The 23,165-nt window shown below is 49.3% G+C and overlaps 1 protein-coding gene across 6 annotated transcripts in view; it reads right to left on the bottom strand.

Annotated features, from left to right (window-relative positions):
- The window catches only part of LOC131948959 (forkhead box protein P1), a 122,652-nt gene that overhangs the window by 13,861 nt on the left and 85,626 nt on the right, over nucleotides 1–23,165 (bottom strand). For 5 of the 6 annotated variants that reach the window (XM_059310689.1, XM_059310688.1, XM_059310690.1 and 2 more), the window contains 3 exons: nucleotides 13,172–13,393; nucleotides 11,488–11,665; nucleotides 4,632–4,719 (listed from right to left, as the gene is read on the bottom strand). In XM_059310689.1, coding sequence (XP_059166672.1) covers nucleotides 4,632–4,719; nucleotides 11,488–11,665; nucleotides 13,172–13,393 — 488 coding nt within the window. Of the gene's footprint in view, nucleotides 1–4,631; nucleotides 4,720–11,487; nucleotides 11,666–13,171; nucleotides 13,394–15,212; nucleotides 15,636–23,165 lie in introns of those variants that run through there. The other variant, XM_059310693.1, reaches the window with a different exon arrangement.

Here is a 23,165-nt window from a genome sequence, read left to right on the forward strand (position 1 = left end):
CCCTTGTACCAACTGACCACTGGGCCCTTGTACCAACTGACCACTGGGCCCTTGTACCAACTGACCACTGGGCCCTTGTACCAACTGACCACTGGGCCCTTGTACCAACTGACCACTGGGCCAGATGGACCACTGGGCCCTTGTACCAACTGACCACTGGGCCCTTGTACCAACTGACCCCTGGGCCCTTGTACCAACTGACCACTGGGCCCTTGTACCAACTGACCACAGGGCCAGATGGACCACAGGGTCCTTGTACCAACTGACCACTGGGCCCTTGTACCAACTGACCACTGGGCCCTTGTACCAACTGACCACTGGGCCCTTGTACCAACTGACCACTGGGTCCTTGTACCAACTGACCACTAGGCCCTTGTACCAACTGACCACAGGGCCAGATGGACCACTAGGCCCTTGTACCAACTGACCACTGGGCCCTTGTACCAACTGACCACTGGGCCAGATGGACCACTGGGCCCTTGTACCAACTGACCACTGGGCCAGATGGACCACAGGGCCAGATGTACCAACTGACCACTGGGCCCTTGTACCAACTGACCACTGGGCCAGATGGACCACTAGGCCCTTGTACCAACTGACCACTGGGCCAGATGGACCACAGGGCCAGATGTACCAACTGACCACTGGGCCTTGTACCAACTGACCACTGGGCCCTTGTACCAACTGACCACTGGGCCCTTGTACCAACTGACCACTGGGCCCTTGTACCAACTGACCACTGGGCCCTTGTACCAACTGACCACTGGGCCCTTGTACCAACTGACCACTAGGCCCTTGTACCAACTGACCACTGGGCCTTGTACCAACTGACCACTGGGCCAGATGTACCAACTGACCACTGGGTCCTTGTACCAACTGACCACTGGGCCCTTGTACCAACTGACCACTGGGCCCAATCACCAACTGACCACTGGGTCCTTGTACCAACTGACCACTGGGCCCTTGTACCAACTGACCACTGGGCCCTTGTACCAACTGACCACTGGGCCCTTGTACCAACTGACCACAGGGCCCTTGTACCAACTGACCACTGGGCCCTTGTACCAACTGACCACTGGGCCCAATCACCAACTGACCACTGGGTCCTTGTACCAACTGACCACTGGGCCCTTGTACCAACTGACCACTGGGCCCTTGTACCAACTGACCACTGGGCCCTTGTACCAACTGACCACAGGGCCCATGTACCAACTGACCACTGGGCCCTTGTACCAACTGACCACTGGGCCAGATGGACCACGGGGCCCCTGTACCAACTGACCACTGGGCCCTTGTACCAACTGACCACTGGGCCAGATGGACCACGGGGCCCCTGTACCAACTGACCACTGGGCCCTTGTACCAACTGACCACTGGGCCCTTGTACCAACTGACCACTGGGCCCTTGTACCAACTGACCACAGGGCCAGATGGACCACTGGGCCCTTGTACCAACTGACCACAGGGCCAGATGGACCACTGGGCCCTTGTACCAACTGACCACTGGGCCCTTGTACCAACTGACCACTGGGCCCTTGTACCAACTGACCACTGGGCCCTTGTACCAACTGACCACAGGGCCAGATGGACCACTGGGCCTTGTACCAACTGACCACTGGGCCCTTGTACCAACTGACCACTGGGCCTTGTACCAACTGACCACTGGGCCCTTGTACCAACTGACCACAGGGCCAGATGGACCACTGGGCCCTTGTACCAACTGACCACTGGGCCCTTGTACCAACTGACCACTGGGCCCGTGTACCAACTGACCACTGGCCCTTGTACCAACTGACCACTGGGCCCTTGTACCAACTGACTCACTGGGCCCTTGTACCAACTGACCACTGGGCCTTGTACCAACTGACCACTGGCCCTTGTACCAACTGACCACTGGGCCCTTGTACCAACTGACCACTGGGCCCTTGTACCAACTGACCACTGGGCCTTGTACCAACTGACCATTGGGCCCGTGTACCAACTGACCACTGGCCCTTGTACCAACTGACCACTAGGCCGATGACCACTGACCCATGCAGCAGACAGGCGAGTGGCCATAAAGCACGTCTACTACGGTCTACCAACAACCAGGAAACATCGTCTAATGTGGGTCGCTATGTCAGCACTAACCAAACATACATCATAAGAGCAGGGGATTGGTTGGAGGCCAACAAGATGCTAAGCTGGGGGGAGGGGGGGCTAACCTTTTATGCTAATCAAATATCTTCAGTGACAGGGCCACAAAAATAATTAATGAGCAATTTAAGCAAATAACCAGAGACACAAAGGTTTTATTGCAGGATACAAGACACGGTGGTTCTCAGCGTGTTGGCCCCTACCCCACAAGTCAACAAAAAAATGTGTCACCAGTCCCATAAGTCAGTGGTCAATGGTCCGTACAGGGGACACAAGTCAGACAATGGACCGTTGGGGGTCAGAGTTCGATGGTCCATGCGGGGAACACGTCAGACCATGGACCGCTGAAGGTCAGAGGTCAATGGTCCGTACAGGGGACACAAGTCAGACAATGGACCGTTGGGGGTCAGAGTTCGATGGTCCATGCAGGGGACACAAGTCAGAACATGGACCGTTGGGGGTCAGAGTTCGATGGTCCATGCAGAGAACACGTCAGAACATGGACCATTGGAGGTCAGAGTTCGATGGTCCATACAGGGAACACAAGTCAGAACATGGACCGTTGAACTTCCGGAGTCTAACGCGGGCAGACGGCGCGAGACGGCTCGTTAACAGCCCCACGGTGCGTGCAGACGACCGGCGGTCAGGTGACACATGACGACAGTCTCGTCAGTCACGTGACACAAACAACCGAGGAGGTCGAGACACAACATCGGAGTCCAGGGAACGGATGGGTTATGTCAGGTCAGTGGCGTCATGGATTGGGGGGGGGGGGGGGTCATGGTGGTTGGGGGTCATGGTGGTTGGGGGGGGATCATGGTGGTGACGTCATGGTGGTTGGCGGGGGGGGGGGGGGGTCATGGTGGTACCGTCATGGTGGTGGGGTCATGAGTCCTGTCAGTAGTCACATCAATGAAACATTCGAAAGACCTTCATGCAAGTACAATGAATAACGTTCTTGATAATTAAAATTTTTAATTCAATTCAGATTGCCATTAGGAATCTCCCTAATTATATGGCGCCGACATTTTGCGCTACCTGCGGAAGCCATTTACACAGAGCGTTACCTTGACCCCATTAAAAGACACCCCCCCCCCTTTCTCCACGCGACACATATGTACTCTCACAAAAAACGAAACTAGGCCCGATAAATTAGGGACGCAACACTTCCTGTGTCTTAAAATAGACATTTCCTGTCCCGGCTACTGCGGCTGATGGTCTCAGTCATCACGTTAACAGGCTGGGGGGGGGGGGGGGGGGGGGTCGCAGGGGCGTTCGTTCAGACATTACAAGGAGGGGCAATGTCTGTGAGGTGGCTATCAGACACTAGGGGGAGGGGTAATGATTGAGGGGGGTGGCTATCAGACACTAGAGGGAGGGGTAATGACTGAAGGCGTGGCTTTCAGACACTAGGGGGAGGGGCAATGACTGAAGGCGTGGCTTTCAGACACTAGGGGGAGGGGCAATGGTTGAGGGGGTGGCTATCAGACACTAGGGGGAGGGGCAATGATTGAGGGGCTGGCTATCAGACACTAGGGGGAGGGGCATTGACTAGAGTTGTCCTAAACCCACTACGGAGAAGTGGTCAACTTGTGCATGGGCCCAGTGGTCAAACAAAGGACAAGCCTGGCCATCCAGTGGCCAACTAGAGACAACCCTGGCCATCCAGTGGCCAACTAGAGACAACCCTGGCCATCCAGTGGCCAACTAGAGATGCTAGCTACAACCCTGGCCATCCAGTGGCCAACTAGCGACAACCCTGGCCAACTAGTGACCAACTAGCTACAACCCTGGCCATCTAGTGCCCAACTAGCGACAACCCTGGCCATCCAGTGGCCAACTAGAGATGCTGGCTACAACCCTGGCCATCTAGTGGCCAACTAGAGATGCTAGCTACAACCCTGGCCATCTAGTGGCCAACTAGAGATGCTAGCTACAACCCTGGCCATCTAGCGGCCAACTAGAGATGCTAGCTACAACCCTGGCCATCTAGCGGCCAACTAGAGATGCTAGCTACAACCCTGGCCATCTAGTGGCCAACTAGAGATGCTAGCTACAACCCTGGCCATCTAGCGGCCAACTAGCGACAACCCTGGCCATCCAGTGGCCAACTAGAGATGCTAGCTACAACCCTGGCCATCTAGTGCCCAACTAGCGACAACCCTGGCCATCCAGTGGCCAACTAGAGATGCTGGCTACAACCCTGGCCATCTAGCGGCCAACTAGAGATGCTAGCTACAACCCTGGCCATCCAGTGGCCAACTAGAGATGCTAGCTACAACCCTGGCCATCTAGTGGCCAACTAGAGATGCTAGCTACAACCCTGGCCATCTAGCGGCCAACTAGAGATGCTAGCTACAACCCTGGCCATCTAGCGGCCAACTAGAGATGCTAGCTACAACCCTGGCCATCTAGTGGCCAAATAGAGACAACCCTGGCCATCCAGTGGCCAACTAGAGATGCTGGCCATGTAGGTATAGAAGGTGTTGACTGACCTGTGACTCGAGAGAACTGACCACCTCCATCTGGACACGTGACTGGGCAGTGCTGCGGTCGTCCAACTGGTGCTCCGTGTTCAGGTGTCTGGGGATAGAGGAGGGTGGACATTAGTGGACGTGTGGGTGGGTGTGGGTGTGTGTGGGTGTCTGGGGATAGAGGAGGGTGGACATGAGTGGACGTGGGTGGGTGGGTGTGGGTGGGTGTGGATATGTGTGGGTGGGTGTGTGTGGGTGTCTGGGGATAGTGTAGGGTGGACATGAGTGGACGTGTGGGTGGGTGTGGATATGTGTGGGTGGGAGTGGATGGGTGTGTGTGGGGGTCTGGGGATAGAGGAGGGTGGACATCAGTGGACGTGTGGGTGGGTGGGTGTGGGTGGGTGTCTGGGGATAGAGGAGGGTGGAGATGAGTGGGCGTGTGGGTGGGTGGGTGTGGATATGTGTGGGTGTAGACGATGGACACAAACCCATGTATCCATAAAACGTGCCGTCACTACAGATATTTGGACGAATCCAGAGCTCCATTTAAAAATTAGACTTGATTAAATAAACGCGAGACAAGTTAACAAAAATCAACAACAGCACAATCTTAAACTAAACATTTAGCACAAGGAATAAAAACTATTTTCTCAGTTGTTGATAAATCTAGTAATATGTTGACTGAAGGTTGCTGTTAAACTAGGTTTTAATTTAAACGTGGCAAAGTTCGACGTTATTTCTAGTGCGTCATTTCAAAAGTCTGGCTGGACGGGTGGGGGGAGTAGAGGGACGGAGGGGGGTGGTCACGATGGGTGTGGATGGGAGGGAGTATCCAATGTCCACGGCGTTGTTTAGTGGCCAGTAAAAAAAAATTTATATTGCGACGGGTGGGGTCAACAAAAAAATTTGGTGAAAATCTTTAGCAGGATCAGGTTGAACAGAACAGGCCTGCACATAAACGCGTTAAACCTGCACATACACGGGTTAAACCTGCACATAAACGGGTTAAACCTGCACATAAACGGGTTAAACCTACACATAAACGTGTTAAACCTACACATGGTTGGGTTAAAACTGCAATGCCCATGGGGGTGGGGTGGGGGGATGAACTTAATGAGAGCGTCCATGTTGTGACTCATGACCACACCCATCTTCAATTCCTCCCCCCCCCCCCGACTACTAATGTAGCTCTAATCAAATTATACTTAAGATGTTTGTGTGTCCCCCAGCCCGCCCCCACCGCCATGACAGCCTTCCATTATCAAATAACTCATCACGCATCAATCAATGGGGGGGGGGGGGACAACCGTGCCGGACAAACAAGGAGGGGGGGGGGCACGACTGTGTGAGTGCCCGCCCTCCACCACCCTAACCCTGTGCTCCCCCACCCGTGTACCCCCCCCCCCCCGCTATATTGAGGACATGCGTGTGATTGCAGGCAGAGCAAAAGGGAGAGAATGGCCTAGAAATCAAAGTCATTGATTAGCTGCGTCCTACGGTGAAAATAACAAGAGCAATAAAAATAACATCAGGGGTAATGTCCTTGTAAAACAACATACTGGGTTGTCTCCCTGTTAAACAACATACTGGGTTGTGTCCCTGTAAACAACATACTGGGTAATGTCCTTGTAAGACAACATACTGGGTTATGTCCCTGTTAAACAACATACTGGGTTGTGTCCCTGCTAAACAAAATACTGGGTTGTGTAAACAACATACTACTGGGTTGTGTCCCTTTAAAATAACATACTGGGTTATGTCCCTGTAAGACATCTGTGTACCTATGAGTGCAGGTGCCAATCTAAGGGTCGTTGGGTGCGACGTCTGCTGGTTTAACTACCAACTTAAGCAAACATGACCCTCCACGGTGATTTGAGTTGTACATGTTTCATTATCTCCCCTAGTTTGTACAAGTTTCATTACCTCCCCTGTTTTGTACACGTTTCATTACCTCCCCTGGTTTGTACAAGTTTCATTACCTCCCCTGTTTTGTACACGTTTCATTACCTCCCCTGGTTTGTACAAGTTTTATTACCTCCCCTGGTTTGTACAAGTTTCATTACCTCCCCTGGTTTGTACAAGTTTTATTACCTCCCCTGGTTTGTACAAGTCCCATTACCTCCCCTGTTTTGTACAAGTCCCATTACCTCCCCTGGTTTGTACAAGTCCCATTACCTCCCCTGTTTTGTACAAGTCCCATTACCTCCCCTGTTTTGTACAAGTCCCATTACCTCCCCTGGTTTGTACAAGTTTCATTACCTCCCCTGGTTTGTACAAGTCCCATTACCTCCCCTGTTTTGTACAAGTCCCATTACCTCCCCTGGTTTGTACAAGTTTCATTACCTCACCTGGTTTGTACAAGTCCCATTACCTCCCCTGGTTTATACAAGTCCCATTACCTCCCCTGGTTTGTTTACTTGCCATCTACGTGCAGGAAAACAAAACCAGATGACCTAGTTGGAATGGCTCACCAAAGGCCGATAATCCACACGTTTGTTTACTGCCGGCTCGAGGGTAGACAAATAACGGCGCACAAATCGACCCTCCCCTCCCTTTGAAGATGTTTACCAAAATAGCCACGACTTTTCTTCTAGACTAGCCGACAACAACAAAAATCCCCCCCCCCATCAACTTAATTGTCGATATATGTGATTCTATTTTTAGAACATTGATTTCATCTACACCACCCCACACCATCTACACCACCCCACACCATCTACACCACCCCACACCATCTACACCACCCCACACCATCTACACCACCCCACACCATCTACACCACCCCACACCATCTACACCACCCCACACCATCTACACCACCCCACACCATCTACACCACCCCACACCATCTACACCACCCCACACCATCTACACCACCCCACACCATCTACACCACCCCACCCCCTCTACACCACCACCCACCCCCTAAAAACTGCCCCAGGAGTGTCCACGTGCACGACACCACGACTCTGACATTTACTCCCCCTCCCCACCCCCAGGGGCGGCTATTTATTTTAAATTTGTTTCTATTTAACCCGGCTCTCAGCGCTGGATGGGGTGCTAATGACAGCAGTGGAAATGTTAGAAGACATCACAGGTACAATTTCCTCACGCGACAACTTTTAATTACAAGTTGCTACACTCGGTGGTAGTCAGGGTAGGCGTGGCACTACCCAGGGGCGGTGGGAGGGGGTGGCATTACCCAGGGGCGGTTGGGGGGGGTGGGGGTGGCATTACTCAGGGGCGGTGGGAGGTGGGTGGCATTACACAGGGGCGGTGGGAGGGGGTGGTATTACCCAGGGGCGGTGGGAGGGGGTGGCATTACACAGGGGCGGTGGGATGGGGTGGTATTACCCAGGGGCGGTGGGAGGGGGTGGTATTACACAGGGGCGGTGGGAGGGGGTGGTATTTCCCAGCGGGCGGTGGGAGGGGGTGGTATTACCCAGGGGCGGTTGGGGGCGGGGGCACGGCATTACCCAGGGGCGGATGGGGGGGGTGGCATTACCCAGGGACGGTGGGAGGGGGGGGTGGTATTTTCCAGCGAGCGGCGGGAGGGGTGGCATTACACAGGGGCGGTGGGAGGGGGTGGCATTACCCAGCGGGCGGCGGGAGGGGTGACAGTGAATGGGGGGGGGGGGATGTGTGTAAGAAACAAACGGGGGGTGACGACGAGGACACCGTATCTGAAATGTGAACCACGTGACGTGGACTAGCCACGCCCCCAACCTTCAATCAATCTGTTCCTGTCATCTGCAGCTAGAGAATGATGTAACAACTATTCTAGAAAATCAGTCACGTGATGGTGACTTTTTTACACATGTATATGCAGGGGGGGGGGGGACAACGACACGATCTGCAGATGGAACATGGAGAAGGGGGGGGGGGGTGTATTTAGTGACCACGCACGTGCGTGTGAGTTGTGTGAATCTATGGTGTCGTGCGGGTGAGTTGTGTGAATCTATGGTGTCGTGACTCACAGAGACACGTGCACAAACAGACTTGACTTCCCACTCACATACTAACACACAAATACAAGTACTCACACACACACACAGGCCTGACCCCTGGGTCACATCTCAGTTATTGATCGAGCAGAGACAGCGAGTGGTCAAGCGGTCAGTTCTTGTTGATTCAGGTCCTAGCACAGATGGACTCAAGGTCTGACCGAACCATGACAAACTTGATGCGACCAGGCCAGTAATCGATGGGTGGCCAGTATGTATGTGTGTGGGGGGGGGGGGGCATGGTGGTGGTTCATGGGTGACAACTGATAGATGGCCAGCAAACAAGTGGCCAACAGCAGGTGTAAATCACGTGTCAGTGAACTAAGAACGGAATGCCTAGAGTCCAAGGCCACCTGAGCATAGGTACTTGTTCTCCGACCTATCGAATGAACACAGTACCCCCCCCCCACACACACACACATAACAACAGAGTACCCCCCCCCCCCCACACACACACACAGCAGAGTACCCCCACACATATAACAACACAGTAACTCACCAGACACACAACAACACAGTACCCCCCACCCCCACACTCAACAGAGTACCCCCACCCCAACTTGGAAGATCCTCAACACGTCAGATCCGAGTGTCTCACCCCGCTCAACATGGAATGGGGAGGGGTGGGGGAATCAAAATCTCTCCACCCTCCCTAAAACACTCCAGAGTGACCATGGATTCCCCCCCCCCCCCCCTCAACACCTCCCAATAGCCTGGCGTACATCCGTCAAGGTCACGTGAGTGACGTAAAACAGGAAGTTCATGGCCTTGACCCGCAGGTCAGTGACCGAATCAGTTCCGCGCGCGCTCTTGTGTCCAACTTTAGCTTTATAAGTGGGTACCACACTCTATCCGGGACCCTGATTTGACCCCTCTATCAGCGGGTCCCATATTCTATCCGGGGCCCTGATTTGACCCCACTATCAGCGGGTCCCACAAGACAGGGTACCAACGTTACAAACAGCCACACTAAGACATGGATGTAGAGCTGGGCAATGACCGCACAACAAAATACGATGGTTTTAAATGTTGTGACGACAGTTTCTATAAGGGCTACGTCAACATTAGGCCAGATTCAGATGGACAATAGACTAGAGTCCTACATATGTGGACCACACAATGTGGACCACACAATGTGGAGCACACAATGTGGACCACACAATGTGGAGCACACAATGTGGACATGGTCAGTTCGATCTGATCAATTAGATAGCTGTGGTCAGTCCGGCTGAGATGGTCAATACCTAGACATGTAAATATTGAAGGTCAATCAGGGCCAGACATCTCTGTGGAGTTGTGTAAAGAGCGGGTTGAACATCTAAAAATAGAATAACCGGAAGCTGTTGTTTTCATCTAGTGACTAGGTTCTAGACTGCTTCTTGTAATGTTTTGATCTAGTGACTAGGTCCTAGACTGCTTCTTGTAATGTTTTGATCTAGTGACTAGGTCCTAGACTGCTTCTTGTAATGTTTTGATCTAGTGACTAGGTCCTAGACTGCTTCTTGTAATGTTTTGATCTAGTGACTAGGTCCTAGACTGCTTCTTGTAATGTTTTGATCTAGTGACTAGGTCCTAGACTGCTTCTTGTAATGTTTTGATCTAGTGACTAGGTCCTAGACTGCTTCTTGTAATGTTTTGATCTAGTGACTAGGTCCTAGACTGCTTCTTGTAATGTTTTGATATAGTGACTAGGTCCTAGACTGCTTCTTGTAATGTTTTGATCTAGTGACTAGGTCCTAGACTGCTTCTTGTAATGTTTTGATCTAGTGACTAGGTCCTAGACTGCTTCTTGTAATGTTTTGATCTAGTGACTAGGTCCTAGACTGCTTCTTGTAATGTTTTGATCTAGTGACTAGGTCCTAGACTGCTTCTTATAATGTTTTGATCTAGTGACTAGGTCCTAGGCTGCTTCTTGTAATGTTTTGATCTAGATCTAGTGACTAGGTCCTAGACTGCTTCTTATAATGTTTTGATCTAGTGACTAGGTCCTAGGTTGCTTCTTGTAATGTTTTCATCTAGTGACTAGGTCCTAGGCTGCTTCTTGTAATGTTTTGATCTAGATCTAGTGACTAGGTCCTAGACTGCTTCTTGTAATGTTTTCATCTAGTGACTAGGTCCTAGGTTGCTTCTTGTAATGTTTTCATCTAGTGACTAGGTCCTAGGCTGCTTCTTATAATGAACATTCTTTGTTCATCCCGAGCAAGGCGAACGCATTTTACATCCGGTACGTGGTTCAAGGTTCAGATACTTCAACACACACACACACACCATCTCCACACATACACACACCATCTCCACACACACGCACACCACTTCAACACACATACACACCACAACAACACACACACGTACACCACTCCAACACAAACCAAACCAATCAAACTTGAGTAACTAACACCCCCGCCTCTGTCACTGCCATTAAGTCCTCCCGCCCATTACTGTAATGCCCAGTGCCCCCCCCCCCCCCCCCCCCCACATGTCCAGCACGACTGACGCTATTGATTACTCAGCCCCAACTGACCAGGGTAAATAGCCCAGCACTGACCAGCGGCCTCTGGCTGTCATCAGTGGCTGCTCGGGTCAAAGGTCACGGTGTAAGGTCGTCCTGTCAAGGATATCATGATGTAAGGTCGTCCTGTCAAGGATATCAAGGTTTATTTGGTCAGTCTGTTCAAATGATGATTGCATCTACAAACGTGAGCACCGTTACCAAACACTTGTTTGACCGGCTGGCCAGAACTGACCGTTGGTCATCAGCTGTGGTGTAACTGCTCACACCAGCCACAAACAACTTACGGACATCACACGAGAGAAACTACAAGTCTCACGAGACTACCAAGTCATGAATGCAGATAAAAAAACAAGAAACCTACCTGATGAACTCATTGAACTCTGTTATATGCGCGTCACAGTTGGGCCACTTACAGCAGTTGTTTACATACAGGGGGTGGGTGGGGGACGGACTGGTGCCGTTTGAGAGATGATCTTTGGACGACGACGATAACGACGATGACGAGTTTGTGGCGACTGCGTTGGTTTCTGACTTGATATCTGGGGTAAGGAAATACAAAACATTACAGTAGGTTGTATCTGACTTGATATCTGGGGTAAGATAATACAAAACATTACAGTAGGTTGCATCTGACTTGATATCTGGGGTAAGATAATACAAAACATTACAGTAGGTTGTATCTGACTTGATATCTGGGGTAAGGAAAGATAAGACAAGACATTACACCCCCCAGTCCATGTAAGTGACTCCCCCCTCCCCTCAGTCCATGTAAGTTACCTTCCACCCCCAGTCTATGTTGAACCTAAACAGACTCATTACCCATGATACTGGTATAAACTATACGAAAGAAAGCGACTGTCAGTGTGCGTGTGTGTATGTGTGTGTGTGTGCGTGTGTGTGTGAGCCAAGGGTGAGCACCAGAGATGTCGTTAAAGATCTAAGGGGGGGGGGGGGCGATGTACAAACAAGCCCGGGCCATGTTTAGTGTTGGGGTGGGGGAGCTGTGGGGTGGTACCGGAAATAGAGTGGGTGGACCGAGATGGTGGAGGAAGCTGGTCCAGATGAGGATGGTGTTGATTTCCTGGTCGTCAATTTCCAGAGGTCAACAGGACGGTCTGGGCAAAACATTAGGGGGGGGGGGGTGTCTAGGCAAGACACCGGTAGAGGGGGGGGGGGTGAGTGGAGGCCAAACATCGAGTGGGGTGGGGGGGGGGGCATCAAAATATCGAGGGGGGCAGTCTAGGCAAAACATCGGGGGGTAGTCTAAGCAAAACTTCGGGGGGGGGGGGGGGGGGGGGAGTCTAGGCAGAACATCGGGGGGGGGGGGGGAGTCTAGGCAATACATCGGGGGGGGGGGGAGTCTATGCAATACATTGGAGGGGGGGGGAGGGCGGGCCAAACATCGAGTGGGGTGGGGGGCAGTCTAGGCAAAATATCGAGGGGTGGGGGGGGGGGGCAGTAGGCAAAACATCGTTGGGGGGAGGGGGGGGGGTCAGCGTAGGCAAAACATCGTTGGGGGGGTCAGTGTAGGTAAAACATCGTTAGGAGGGAGGGGCAGTGCAGGCAAAACATCGTTGGGGAGGGGGGGTAGTGTGTGTACCAGACGAGAAATAACAATGGCTGAGTATTGGATGGTAAATGTTTTTCATCAAATTATTGTTACAACCCCCCCTCACCCCATGACACAGGCTACATGAGGTAGACAACTGTGGGGGTCTGGAGGTAATCTGTGACCCTCTGTGTACATAACACACACACGTGTCTCCCTCCCCCACCCCACATGGAGCAGGTAAACATGCTGTATCAGACGACACCAACGCTGGGGTGGGGCACCGTACGTGGGGGGGGGGGGGTAGGGTGAAGTTATTTGTTACATCCCAAGAAAATATAAGGGAAAAAAACATTTTGAATGTACGTGCTGACAGACAGACAGACTTAATGTCTGTCTAGAGGACAGAGGCTAACTCTAGAGGCCATAGACTTACTGTTGAAGACAGAGACTTTCTGTTGAAGACAGAGACTTACTGATGAAGACAGAGACTTACTGTTGAAGACGTTCATATCCCCGTTATGGTATGATGGCGATGTCCGCTTGCTGGAGAGACCGTTGCTGTTGCTGTAGCTGTTGCTGTAGCTGTTGGTGTAGCTGTTGCTGCTGTGGCAGGTGGTGGCTGGGCTCATCCCATTGACGGCCTTGATGTCGTCAAGTCCTGATGCCATCGGCTCGTCCTTCCACATCTGCTGGATGTCGGCAGGCGACATCATACCTGGGGAACAGACCAGTGGTCATTCAGTGGGTCATTTAGTGGGTCATTCAGTGGGTCATTTAGTGGGTCATTCAGTGGGTCATTGAGTGGGTCATTGAGTGGGTCAAAAGACATTCTGGTCATTCAGTGGGTCAATAAAAAAACAACTAAGGGGAACCGACGACGACAACCCCCCCCCCCCCGGAAATACCTAGAAGAAACTCAGGTACATCTGATTATGTTTTAGAACACAATAAAACCGACCAAAGATGATAAGAAGAGGAGGGGGGAGAAGTGGTGTCATTGACAACTCGAATCATCGGCCGACAACATAAAAAAAAATCAATTTGAAATCAATAAACGCTGGGCATCAGATAACCAACATGGGGGTGGGGTTGGGGTGGGGTGGGTAAGAAACCAAAACAAACTATCTCCTAGGTTAGCGCATATTCTAGAATTCTCCCTAGACAATCTGGTGAACCAACTAGCCGACACCAACTGCCGTTTGAGTCTAGTTGACCACATATATTGGACACACTAGCCGACACCAACTGCCGTTTGAGTCTAGTTGACCTCATATATTGGACACACCCAGTACGCCCACGCCGCCGATTTAGTCACAAGAACAGTCCAAGTACACCAAAGTGATTTCACTCACATCCGAGCACCGAGACGAACTCATTCCAATGCGTGGGGGTGGAAGCGCGGGTGCGTGTTGCTAAAAATAGCGCCTGCGTTTGGCGGAAGATTGAAACACTTATTTTTGGGGTCATCGGTCGCGTCCTCCCCTCCCCTCCCCTGCTCTAGGAAGCAGGTCAAGGACAACAAATTGTTTACGAGCGTCGAGTGGGAGGCTCCGGTTACAAATAAATAATTTTTCTCGTCTTATCATTCTAGCAAATTGAAAAGTTATCATTCGAGCAAATTGAAAAACGAGTTATGACAATTATTTTGATGTTGTATACAAACACCACAAATACCTGCCCCATCTCAACCCACAAAATAATTGTGAGAGATTCTGCTCTACAAAAAGATTCACAAAGTTTTAAAACATTTTTTGTAGCTGATGGTTAAGTTTAACTTTATATTTTAGCTAGCTGGTAGGTAAAGGTTATGATTTAGTTAGCTAGCAGCTAAAGGCTATGTTTGAGTTTGCTGGTAGGTCAAGGTTATGTTTTAGCTAGCAGGTTAAGGTTATGTTTTAGTTGAGCGAAAGGAAGGGTTACACGCGCCACCTATGTTGACGAGGTGTTAGGGAATTTATCAATCTGATTGGCGTTCGATCTCTGTATGTCACGGCTAATGACTTCTGTTAGGGTTATGGCACCAGAGTGCTGCTTCCATAAGCTGAGGGTGAACGTGTTATACACCCCACCCCCTCACACAGAAAGATGTATGTCTTGAACCCCCCCCCCCCCCCCCCCCCCCATAACGTCCCGCTGGGTGACAGGGTTCGGGGTAAGAACCTGGGGTCACCAAGTTTAATATGACAAAACCATCAGGTTAGCACCGCCCACACCCAAAAGGGTTAGAGAGGGTTAGCTACACTGACGGTAAGCTGAGTTAAGTTAAACTCTTCTGTATGACTGTGCTGATGGAGCTAAGAAAGTCAGTTCTTAACTTACGTCACAATTGTGCTGTCAAATCTAGCGTCACGTGGTCCAACTGGTTTGTAAAAGTTTATCCAACTTTTCGTTTTCTCACATGCGACAAACAGGCAAGTGTTTAATTACATCTACACTCAAGTTTTTCATTCATTCTGACATGGTTGGGTACATTAATTAGTCCAATCAATGAGTGCACGAGTAAGATAAATTGATTACAAAACCAGACAACTTACGCATCTTGGCCCTCCACGAGTTGTACAGTAGTGCCATGAATTCGGTGTAGCCGGCTAGACGGCCAGAATGGTCAATCATAATACTATAGACGGCCAGTTGTCCAACATAATACTATGGACGGCCAGTTGTCCAACATAATACTATTATTACAATAGACGTCCGATTGAGTCCAACATAATACTATAGAAGGCCTGAATGGTCAGTCATACTACTATAAACGGCATATTTGTATAGATCTATATAAATCCAATATAATACTATAGACGGCCAGTTGAGTTAAACTATGGACGGCCAGGGCAAATAATCCAAAACAATGAACTAAAGAATCCAAATGTTGAAACAAAGAAGAAGAAAGAAATGTTTTGGACGAATGTAAGAATCCAACAGCGCCAAACGCCGGACGGTGGAGTAAAAAAAAAACAAACAAAAAAAAAGGTGGGATATTGTTGTTTTGTGGAGTCTGCTTTACTGCCTAGTTATTGTTGTTGTTGTTCGTTGGTTGAGTGAAGGCTGAAGCCCCGCCCATCTTGCGCGCACACAGCCGGGCCGGCGCGCGGCGAAAGTAAGATGGCGGTATTGATTGTTTACACGAGGGTAGGGTGTTGATGGGTTGCTGCCTTGTTTACCGGGGTTGGGGGGGGGGTATTTTTAGAGGGAGTCGGGGGTGGTGATATGGGGTTACATTGTGGTGTCGCTAAGGGGAGCGGTGTGAGGCACAGTCTGTAGGGGGGGGGGTGGTGATATGGGGTTACATTGTGGTGTCGCTAAGGGGAGCGGTGTGAGGCACAGTCTGTAGGGGGGGGGGGGGGGGGGCACATGGTGTTTGACATACGGTCGTCACTGATGGTGTTTTGACAACACTGGCAATACATTGGGAGAGAAGAACTTGCACGGGGGGGGGGGGGAGATTATCCCAGGGGTGGGGGTGGAATGGGACGACTAACATCTACAAATTGTTAGCGAGCTTTCCAGATTCATCTAACAGACACGTGTGTGTAAGACAGGTGAAACAATCTGAGTGTAGCAATGGCTACCTCCTGACAGGATGGCTACCATCTGACACAATGGCTACCATCTGACACAATGGCTACCATCTGACACAATGGCTACCATCTGACACAATGGCTACCATCTGACACAATGGCTACCATCTGACACAATGGCTACCATCTGACACAATGGCTACCATCTGACAGTAGCAATGGCTACCATCTGACAGTAGCAAGGGCTACCATCTGACACAATGGCTACCATCTGACACAATGGCTACCATCTGACACAATGGCTACCATCTGACAGTAGCAATGGCTACCATCTGACAGTAGCAATGGCTACCATCTGACACAATGGCTACCATCTGACAGTAGCAATGGCTACCATCTGACACAATGGCTACCATCTGACACAATGGCTACCATCTGACACAATGGCTACCATCTGACACAATGGCTACCATCTGATACAATGGCTACCATCTGACACAATGGCTACCATCTGACAGTAGCAATGGCTACCATCTGACAGTAGCAAGGGCTACCATCTGACACAATGGCTACCATCTGACACAATGGCTACCATCTGACACAATGGCTACCATCTGACACAATGGCTACCATCTGACACAATGGCTACCATCTGACACAATGGCTACCATCTGACACAATGGCTACCATCTGACACAATGGCTACCATCTGACACAATGGCTACCATCTGACACAATGGCTACCATCTGACAGTAGCAATGGCTAACATCTGACACAATGGCTACCATCTGACAGTAGCAAGGGCTACCATCTGACACAATGGCTACCATCTGACAGTAGCAAGGGCTACCATCTGACACAATGGCTACCATCTGACACAATGGCTACCATCTGACACAATGGCTACCATCTGACACAATGGCTACCATCTGACAGTAGCAAGGGCTACCATCTGACACAATGGCTACCATCTGTCACAATGGCTACCATCTGACAGTAGCAAGGGCTACCATCTGACACAATGGCTACCATCTGACAGTAGCAATGGCTACTATCTGACAGTAGCAAGGGCTACCATCTGACACAAGGGCTACCATCTGACACAATGGCTACCATCTGACAGTAGCAAGGGCTACCATCTGACAGTAGCAAGGGCTACCATCTGACACAATGGCTACCATCTGACAGTAGCAAGGGCTACCATCTGACACAATGGGTACCATCTGACAGTAGCAAGGGCTACCATCTGACTCAATGGCTACCATCTGACACAATGGCTACCATCTGACACAATGGCTACCATCTGACACAATGGCTACCATCTGACACAATGGCTACCATCTGACACAATGGCTACCATCTGACACAATGGCTACCATCTGACACAATGGCTACCATCTGACACAATGGCTACCATCTGACACAATGGCTACCATCTGACACAATGGCTACCATCTGACACAATGGCTACCATCTGACACAATGGCTACCATCTGACACAATGGCTACCATCTAACAGTAGCAAGGGCTACCATCTGACAGTAGCAATGGCTACCATCTGACACAATGGCTACCATCTGACAGTAGCAATGGCTACCATCTGACACAATGGCTACCATCTGACACAATGGCTACCATCTGATACAATGGCTACCATCTGATACAATGGCTACCATCTAACAGTAGCAAGGGCTACCATCTGACAGTAGCAATGGCTACCATCTGACACAATGGCTACCATCTGACAGTAGCAATGGCTACCATCTGACACAATGGCTACCATCTGACACAATGGCTACCATCTGACACAATGGCTACCATCTGACACAATGGCTACCATCTGACACAATGGCTACCATCTGACAGTAGCAAGGGCTACCATCTGACAGTAGCAATGGCTACCATCTGACAGTAGCAATGGCTACCATCTGACACAATGGCTAACATCTGACACAATGGCTACCATCTGACAGTAGCAAGGGCTACCATCTGACACGATGGCTACCATCTGACACAATGGCTACCATCTGACACAATGGCTACCATCTGACACAATGGCTACCATCTGACAGTAGCAATGGCTACCATCTGACACAATGGCTACCATCTGACAGTAGCAATGGCTACCATCTGACACAATGGCTACCATCTGACACAATGGCTACCATCTGACACAATGGCTACCATCTGACACAATGGCTACCATCTGACACAATGGCTACCATCTGACACAATGGCTACCATCTGACACAATGGCTACCATCTGACAGTAGCAATGGCTACCATCTGACACGATGGCTACCATCTGACACAATGGCTACCATCTGACACAATGGCTACCATCTGACAGTAGCAAGGGCTACCATCTGACAGTAGCAAGGGCTACCATCTGACAGTAGCAAGGGCTACCATCTGACACAATGGCTACCATCTGACACAATGGCTACCATCTGACACAATGGCTACCATCTGACACAAGGGCTACCATCTGACACAATGGCTACCATCTGACACAATGGCTACCATCTGACACAATGGCTACCATCTGACAGTAGCAATGGCTACCATCTGACACGATGGCTACCATCTGACACAATGGCTACCATCTGACACAATGGCTACCATCTGACACAATGGCTACCATCTGACACAATGGCTACCATCTGACACAATGGCTACCATCTGACACAATGGCTACCATCTGACACAATGGCTACCATCTGACAGTAGCAATGGCTACCATCTGACACAATGGCTACCATCTGACACAATGGCTACCATCTGACACAATGGCTAACATCTGACACAATGGCTACCATCTGACACAATGGCTACCATCTGACACAATGGCTACCATCTGACACAATGGCTACCATCTGACACAATGGCTACCATCTGACACAATGGCTACCATCTGACAGTAGCAATGGCTACCATCTGACACAATGGCTACCATCTGACACAATGGCTACCATCTGACACAATGGCTACCATCTGACACAATGGCTACCATCTGACACAATGGCTACCATCTGACAGTAGCAATGGCTAACATCTGACACAATGGCTACCATCTGACACAATGGCTACCATCTGACACAATGGCTACCATCTGACAGTAGCAATGGCTACCATCTGACAGTAGCAATGGCTACCATCTGACACAATGGCTACCATCTGACACAATGGCTACCATCTGACAGTAGCAAGGGCTACCATCTGACACGATGGCTACCATCTGACACAATGGCTACCATCTGACAGTAGCAAGGGCTACCATCTGACACAATGGCTACCATCTGACAGTAGCAATGGCTACCATCTGACAGTAGCAATGGCTACCATCTGACACAATGGCTACCATCTGACACAATGGCTACCATCTGACACAATGGCTACCATCTGACACGATGGCTACCATCTGACACAATGGCTACCATCTGACAGTAGCAATGGCTACCATCTGACAGTAGCAATGGCTACCATCTGACACAATGGCTACCATCTGACACAATGGCTACCATCTGACACAATGGCTACCATCTGACACAATGGCTACCATCTGACAGTAGCAATGGCTACCATCTGACAGTAGCAATGGCTACCATCTGACACAATGGCTACCATCTGACACAATGGCTACCATCTGACAGTAGCAAGGGCTACCATCTGACACGATGGCTACCATCTGACACAATGGCTACCATCTGACACAATGGCTACCATCTGACACAATGGCTACCATCTGACACAATGGCTACCATCTGACACAATGGCTACCATCTGACACAATGGCTACCATCTGACAGTAGCAATGGCTACCATCTGACACAATGGCTACCATCTGACACAATGGCTACCATCTGACACAATGGCTACCATCTGACAGTAGCAATGGCTACCATCTGACACAATGGGTACCATCTGACAGTAGCAATGGCTACCATCTGACACGATGGCTACCATTCATTATAGACATTGTGGGTATACACTTTTGGACCATTAATAGGCATGAAACGCTGGTTCCAAATGGTTCCAAATTTTTGTTGCCAGAAATCATATTTTAAAACCAAAATTGAATTTTTGTGTAATAAGTACAAAATCAATTCCGGTTTTATTAAAGCTAGAAATAGTTCAACAAATAAATACTAGAAGTAATATAATAGTATTTTAGCGAACACTTTTATTTTTAATTTCGATAATAGATCAGGGTGTTGTGGTGATTGGGGATGTTATATTATTTATATACATACAATCCTACACTACACATTAATGGAAAATAATTGTTCTAACTTTTATTGTTTTACTCTCCCTGGCCATTCGGGTTGACTTCAAGGAGAGGGCAGTTTTTGAAACTATTTGAATTGATAACATAATTCTAAACGGCTTATATTCGATACAAAAATATAAAACTGAGTGTAATCGACGGTTCCCAAACGGCTTTAGTTTTTACAAATGTAACTATAATTTTATTGCTTGCCATTTGTTTAAAAAGATTTTTTTTCAAAAATTTAGTATGATTACATAGACTTTTCAAGACTGTACTAGACATTGTGGGTACAAACTTTTGGACCATTAATTTCAACAAATTGAGGGATACAAACTTGATACTTTTTGAGCCATTAAGACTTTCAACTTTTGTAGATCACAGAACAGTGCTGTCTGCACGTTAGATGGGATGATCTTTTGAACACATAGGACATACACTAGGGGTAGGTTGTATATATGAAGGTTGGGAGAATCGGTTTGAAACGGTCGAGTTCCATTACTCTGTGACACAGCTTTGACAACAGCACGGTAAGAAAATACGATGAGCACTGTTGGTGTCACGTGCCCGAAAGTTCCAGTACGGCCATAGGGGGGTAGGGTAAAGACCGACTTAAAACAGATTCTTCGTTCATTAATTAATTAATTAGTTTTGCCGCGCAAACAACCAGCTACACAAACACTAGTCTAAACACAAGGTCGACCTATTGTATGAGCAGTGACTGAGACCAAGGGCGTGGTGAGCATGAGTCAGGTCCTATCCACTTCAATCAACCACGATCACCTCGACCATTTCAGTGTTTCCAGGAACCATTGAAGCATCCAGCTTGTATTCGGTGGGGAGGGACAGGGCGTAGTTAGGGAATCTAAGAACAATCGAACATACGTACCGGAAGTTGAATACCATGTACGGGTGTTGGTGAGTGCGTGTGTCATGGTGTGAAGTGTGAGTGAAACCAACGGTGGGGCTCTGCAGGAAAAACCACTTGCTCTAACACACACACACACACGTCCCTCCACACTGCGGTACAACAGTCAAAAGCCATCACAACCACACTCAATCGCCACGTTAAGTTTATTGGATTAGGGTTGGCTAGATCGTGGGTTGGCTAGACTGTGGGTTGGCTAGACTGTGGGTTGGCTAGACTGTGGGTTGGCTAGCCTTGCCCAAGCATGCGACAACCCGACAACCTGTGCTCAACTTTGATGTAAATGTTGTAGCAAAACGTGAGTTTCTAACTTTGTATAGAGATGGTCGTAATCAACGTACGGACATGACAACAGTGCCGCATGGTCAGAGTGACATGACAGACTAATATGACAGACTGACAAGACAGTATAACAAGACAGAGTAACTTAACAGACTGACACGACAGACTGACACGATAGACCAACATGACAGACCAACATGACAGACTGACATGGCCCATGGCGGCCTTGGAGGCTCACTCGTGTTGACGTCAGTAGAAAAACACGACATGTCAAAATTTGGCACAGTTCATGTGTCACTATGGAAACAAAACAAAAAATATTTGTGTTGTGGTCAGATTTGATCAACACCATTCGTGGTGACCTAGACATGTTCTAATTGTTTTTTTAGTCGGCGCGTCGGTCGGCAACAAGGCAAGTTCTAGTTTATTTAGTCAGCTAGTTAGCCGGCAACAAGGCAAGTTCTAGTTTATTTAGCCAGCTAGTTAGCCGGCAACAAGGCAAGTTCTAGTTTATTTAGTCAGCTAGTTAGTCGACAACTAGGCAAGTTCTAGTTTATTTAGTCACCTAGTTAGTCGACAACTAGACAATTTCTAATTTTTTAGTCAGCTAGTTGGTCGGCAACTAGGCAAGTTCTAGTTTATTTACATTTTTTAGTCAGCTAGTTGGTCGGCAACAAGATCTAGGCAAGCTCTAGTTTGTTTGTTGGGTAGTCTGTCGGCAGATGAAACAACAAACGTCACTTACTAAACCACGGAATTAAAATAAGCCTGTAGACTCACTGATAGAAAAAATACATACTTTCTCAGTACATAATATATGAAAGAAGGTAAATAATTTCCAGCCTCTTTGAGTATCTGCTACCATGTAAAAACAAAATAGAATGGAAGCAACACTTTCTTATTGTGCACAAAGGCGCGCATTAAAATACACCGCGCTAACAATGTGAAAACTATCAGATTTGCGCGTCAATATGCGCAAAATTGCACACCATCTACTGTACGTGTTGACTGTATGGCATTCGAGATCATCTTAAAGGTCCAAATTAAAGTGAACTAGTTGAGCACAGTTTAGGTGTAACTGGGTTCGGTGGGGACGGGGGGGTTCTTGACTGGGTTCGGTGGGACGGGTGGGGTTCTTGACTGGGTTCGGTGGGGACGGGGGGGTTCTTGACTGGGTTCGGTGGGACGGGGGGGGTTCTTGACTGGGTTCGGTGGGACGGGTGGGGTTCTTGACTGGGTTCGGTGGGACGGGTGGGGTTCTTGACTGGGTTCGGTGCGGACGGGTGGGGTTCTTGACTGGGTTCGGTGGAGACTGGTGGGGTTCTTACACACATCTTCAGGAACTAACGGCTGAAAACAGTTTGTTAACATTGTTTTCAACACAACTGTACAACTTGTTTTGTTAACATTGTTTTCAACACAACTGTACAACTTGTTTTGTTAACATTGTTTTTAAAGCAACTGTACAACTTGTTTTGTTAACATTGTTTT

Source organism: Physella acuta, unplaced genomic scaffold (assembly GCF_028476545.2).
Source record: "Physella acuta isolate Inbredline_101_S28 unplaced genomic scaffold, ASM2847654v3 ptg000667l, whole genome shotgun sequence".
Lineage (NCBI taxonomy): Eukaryota > Metazoa > Mollusca > Gastropoda > Physidae > Physella > Physella acuta.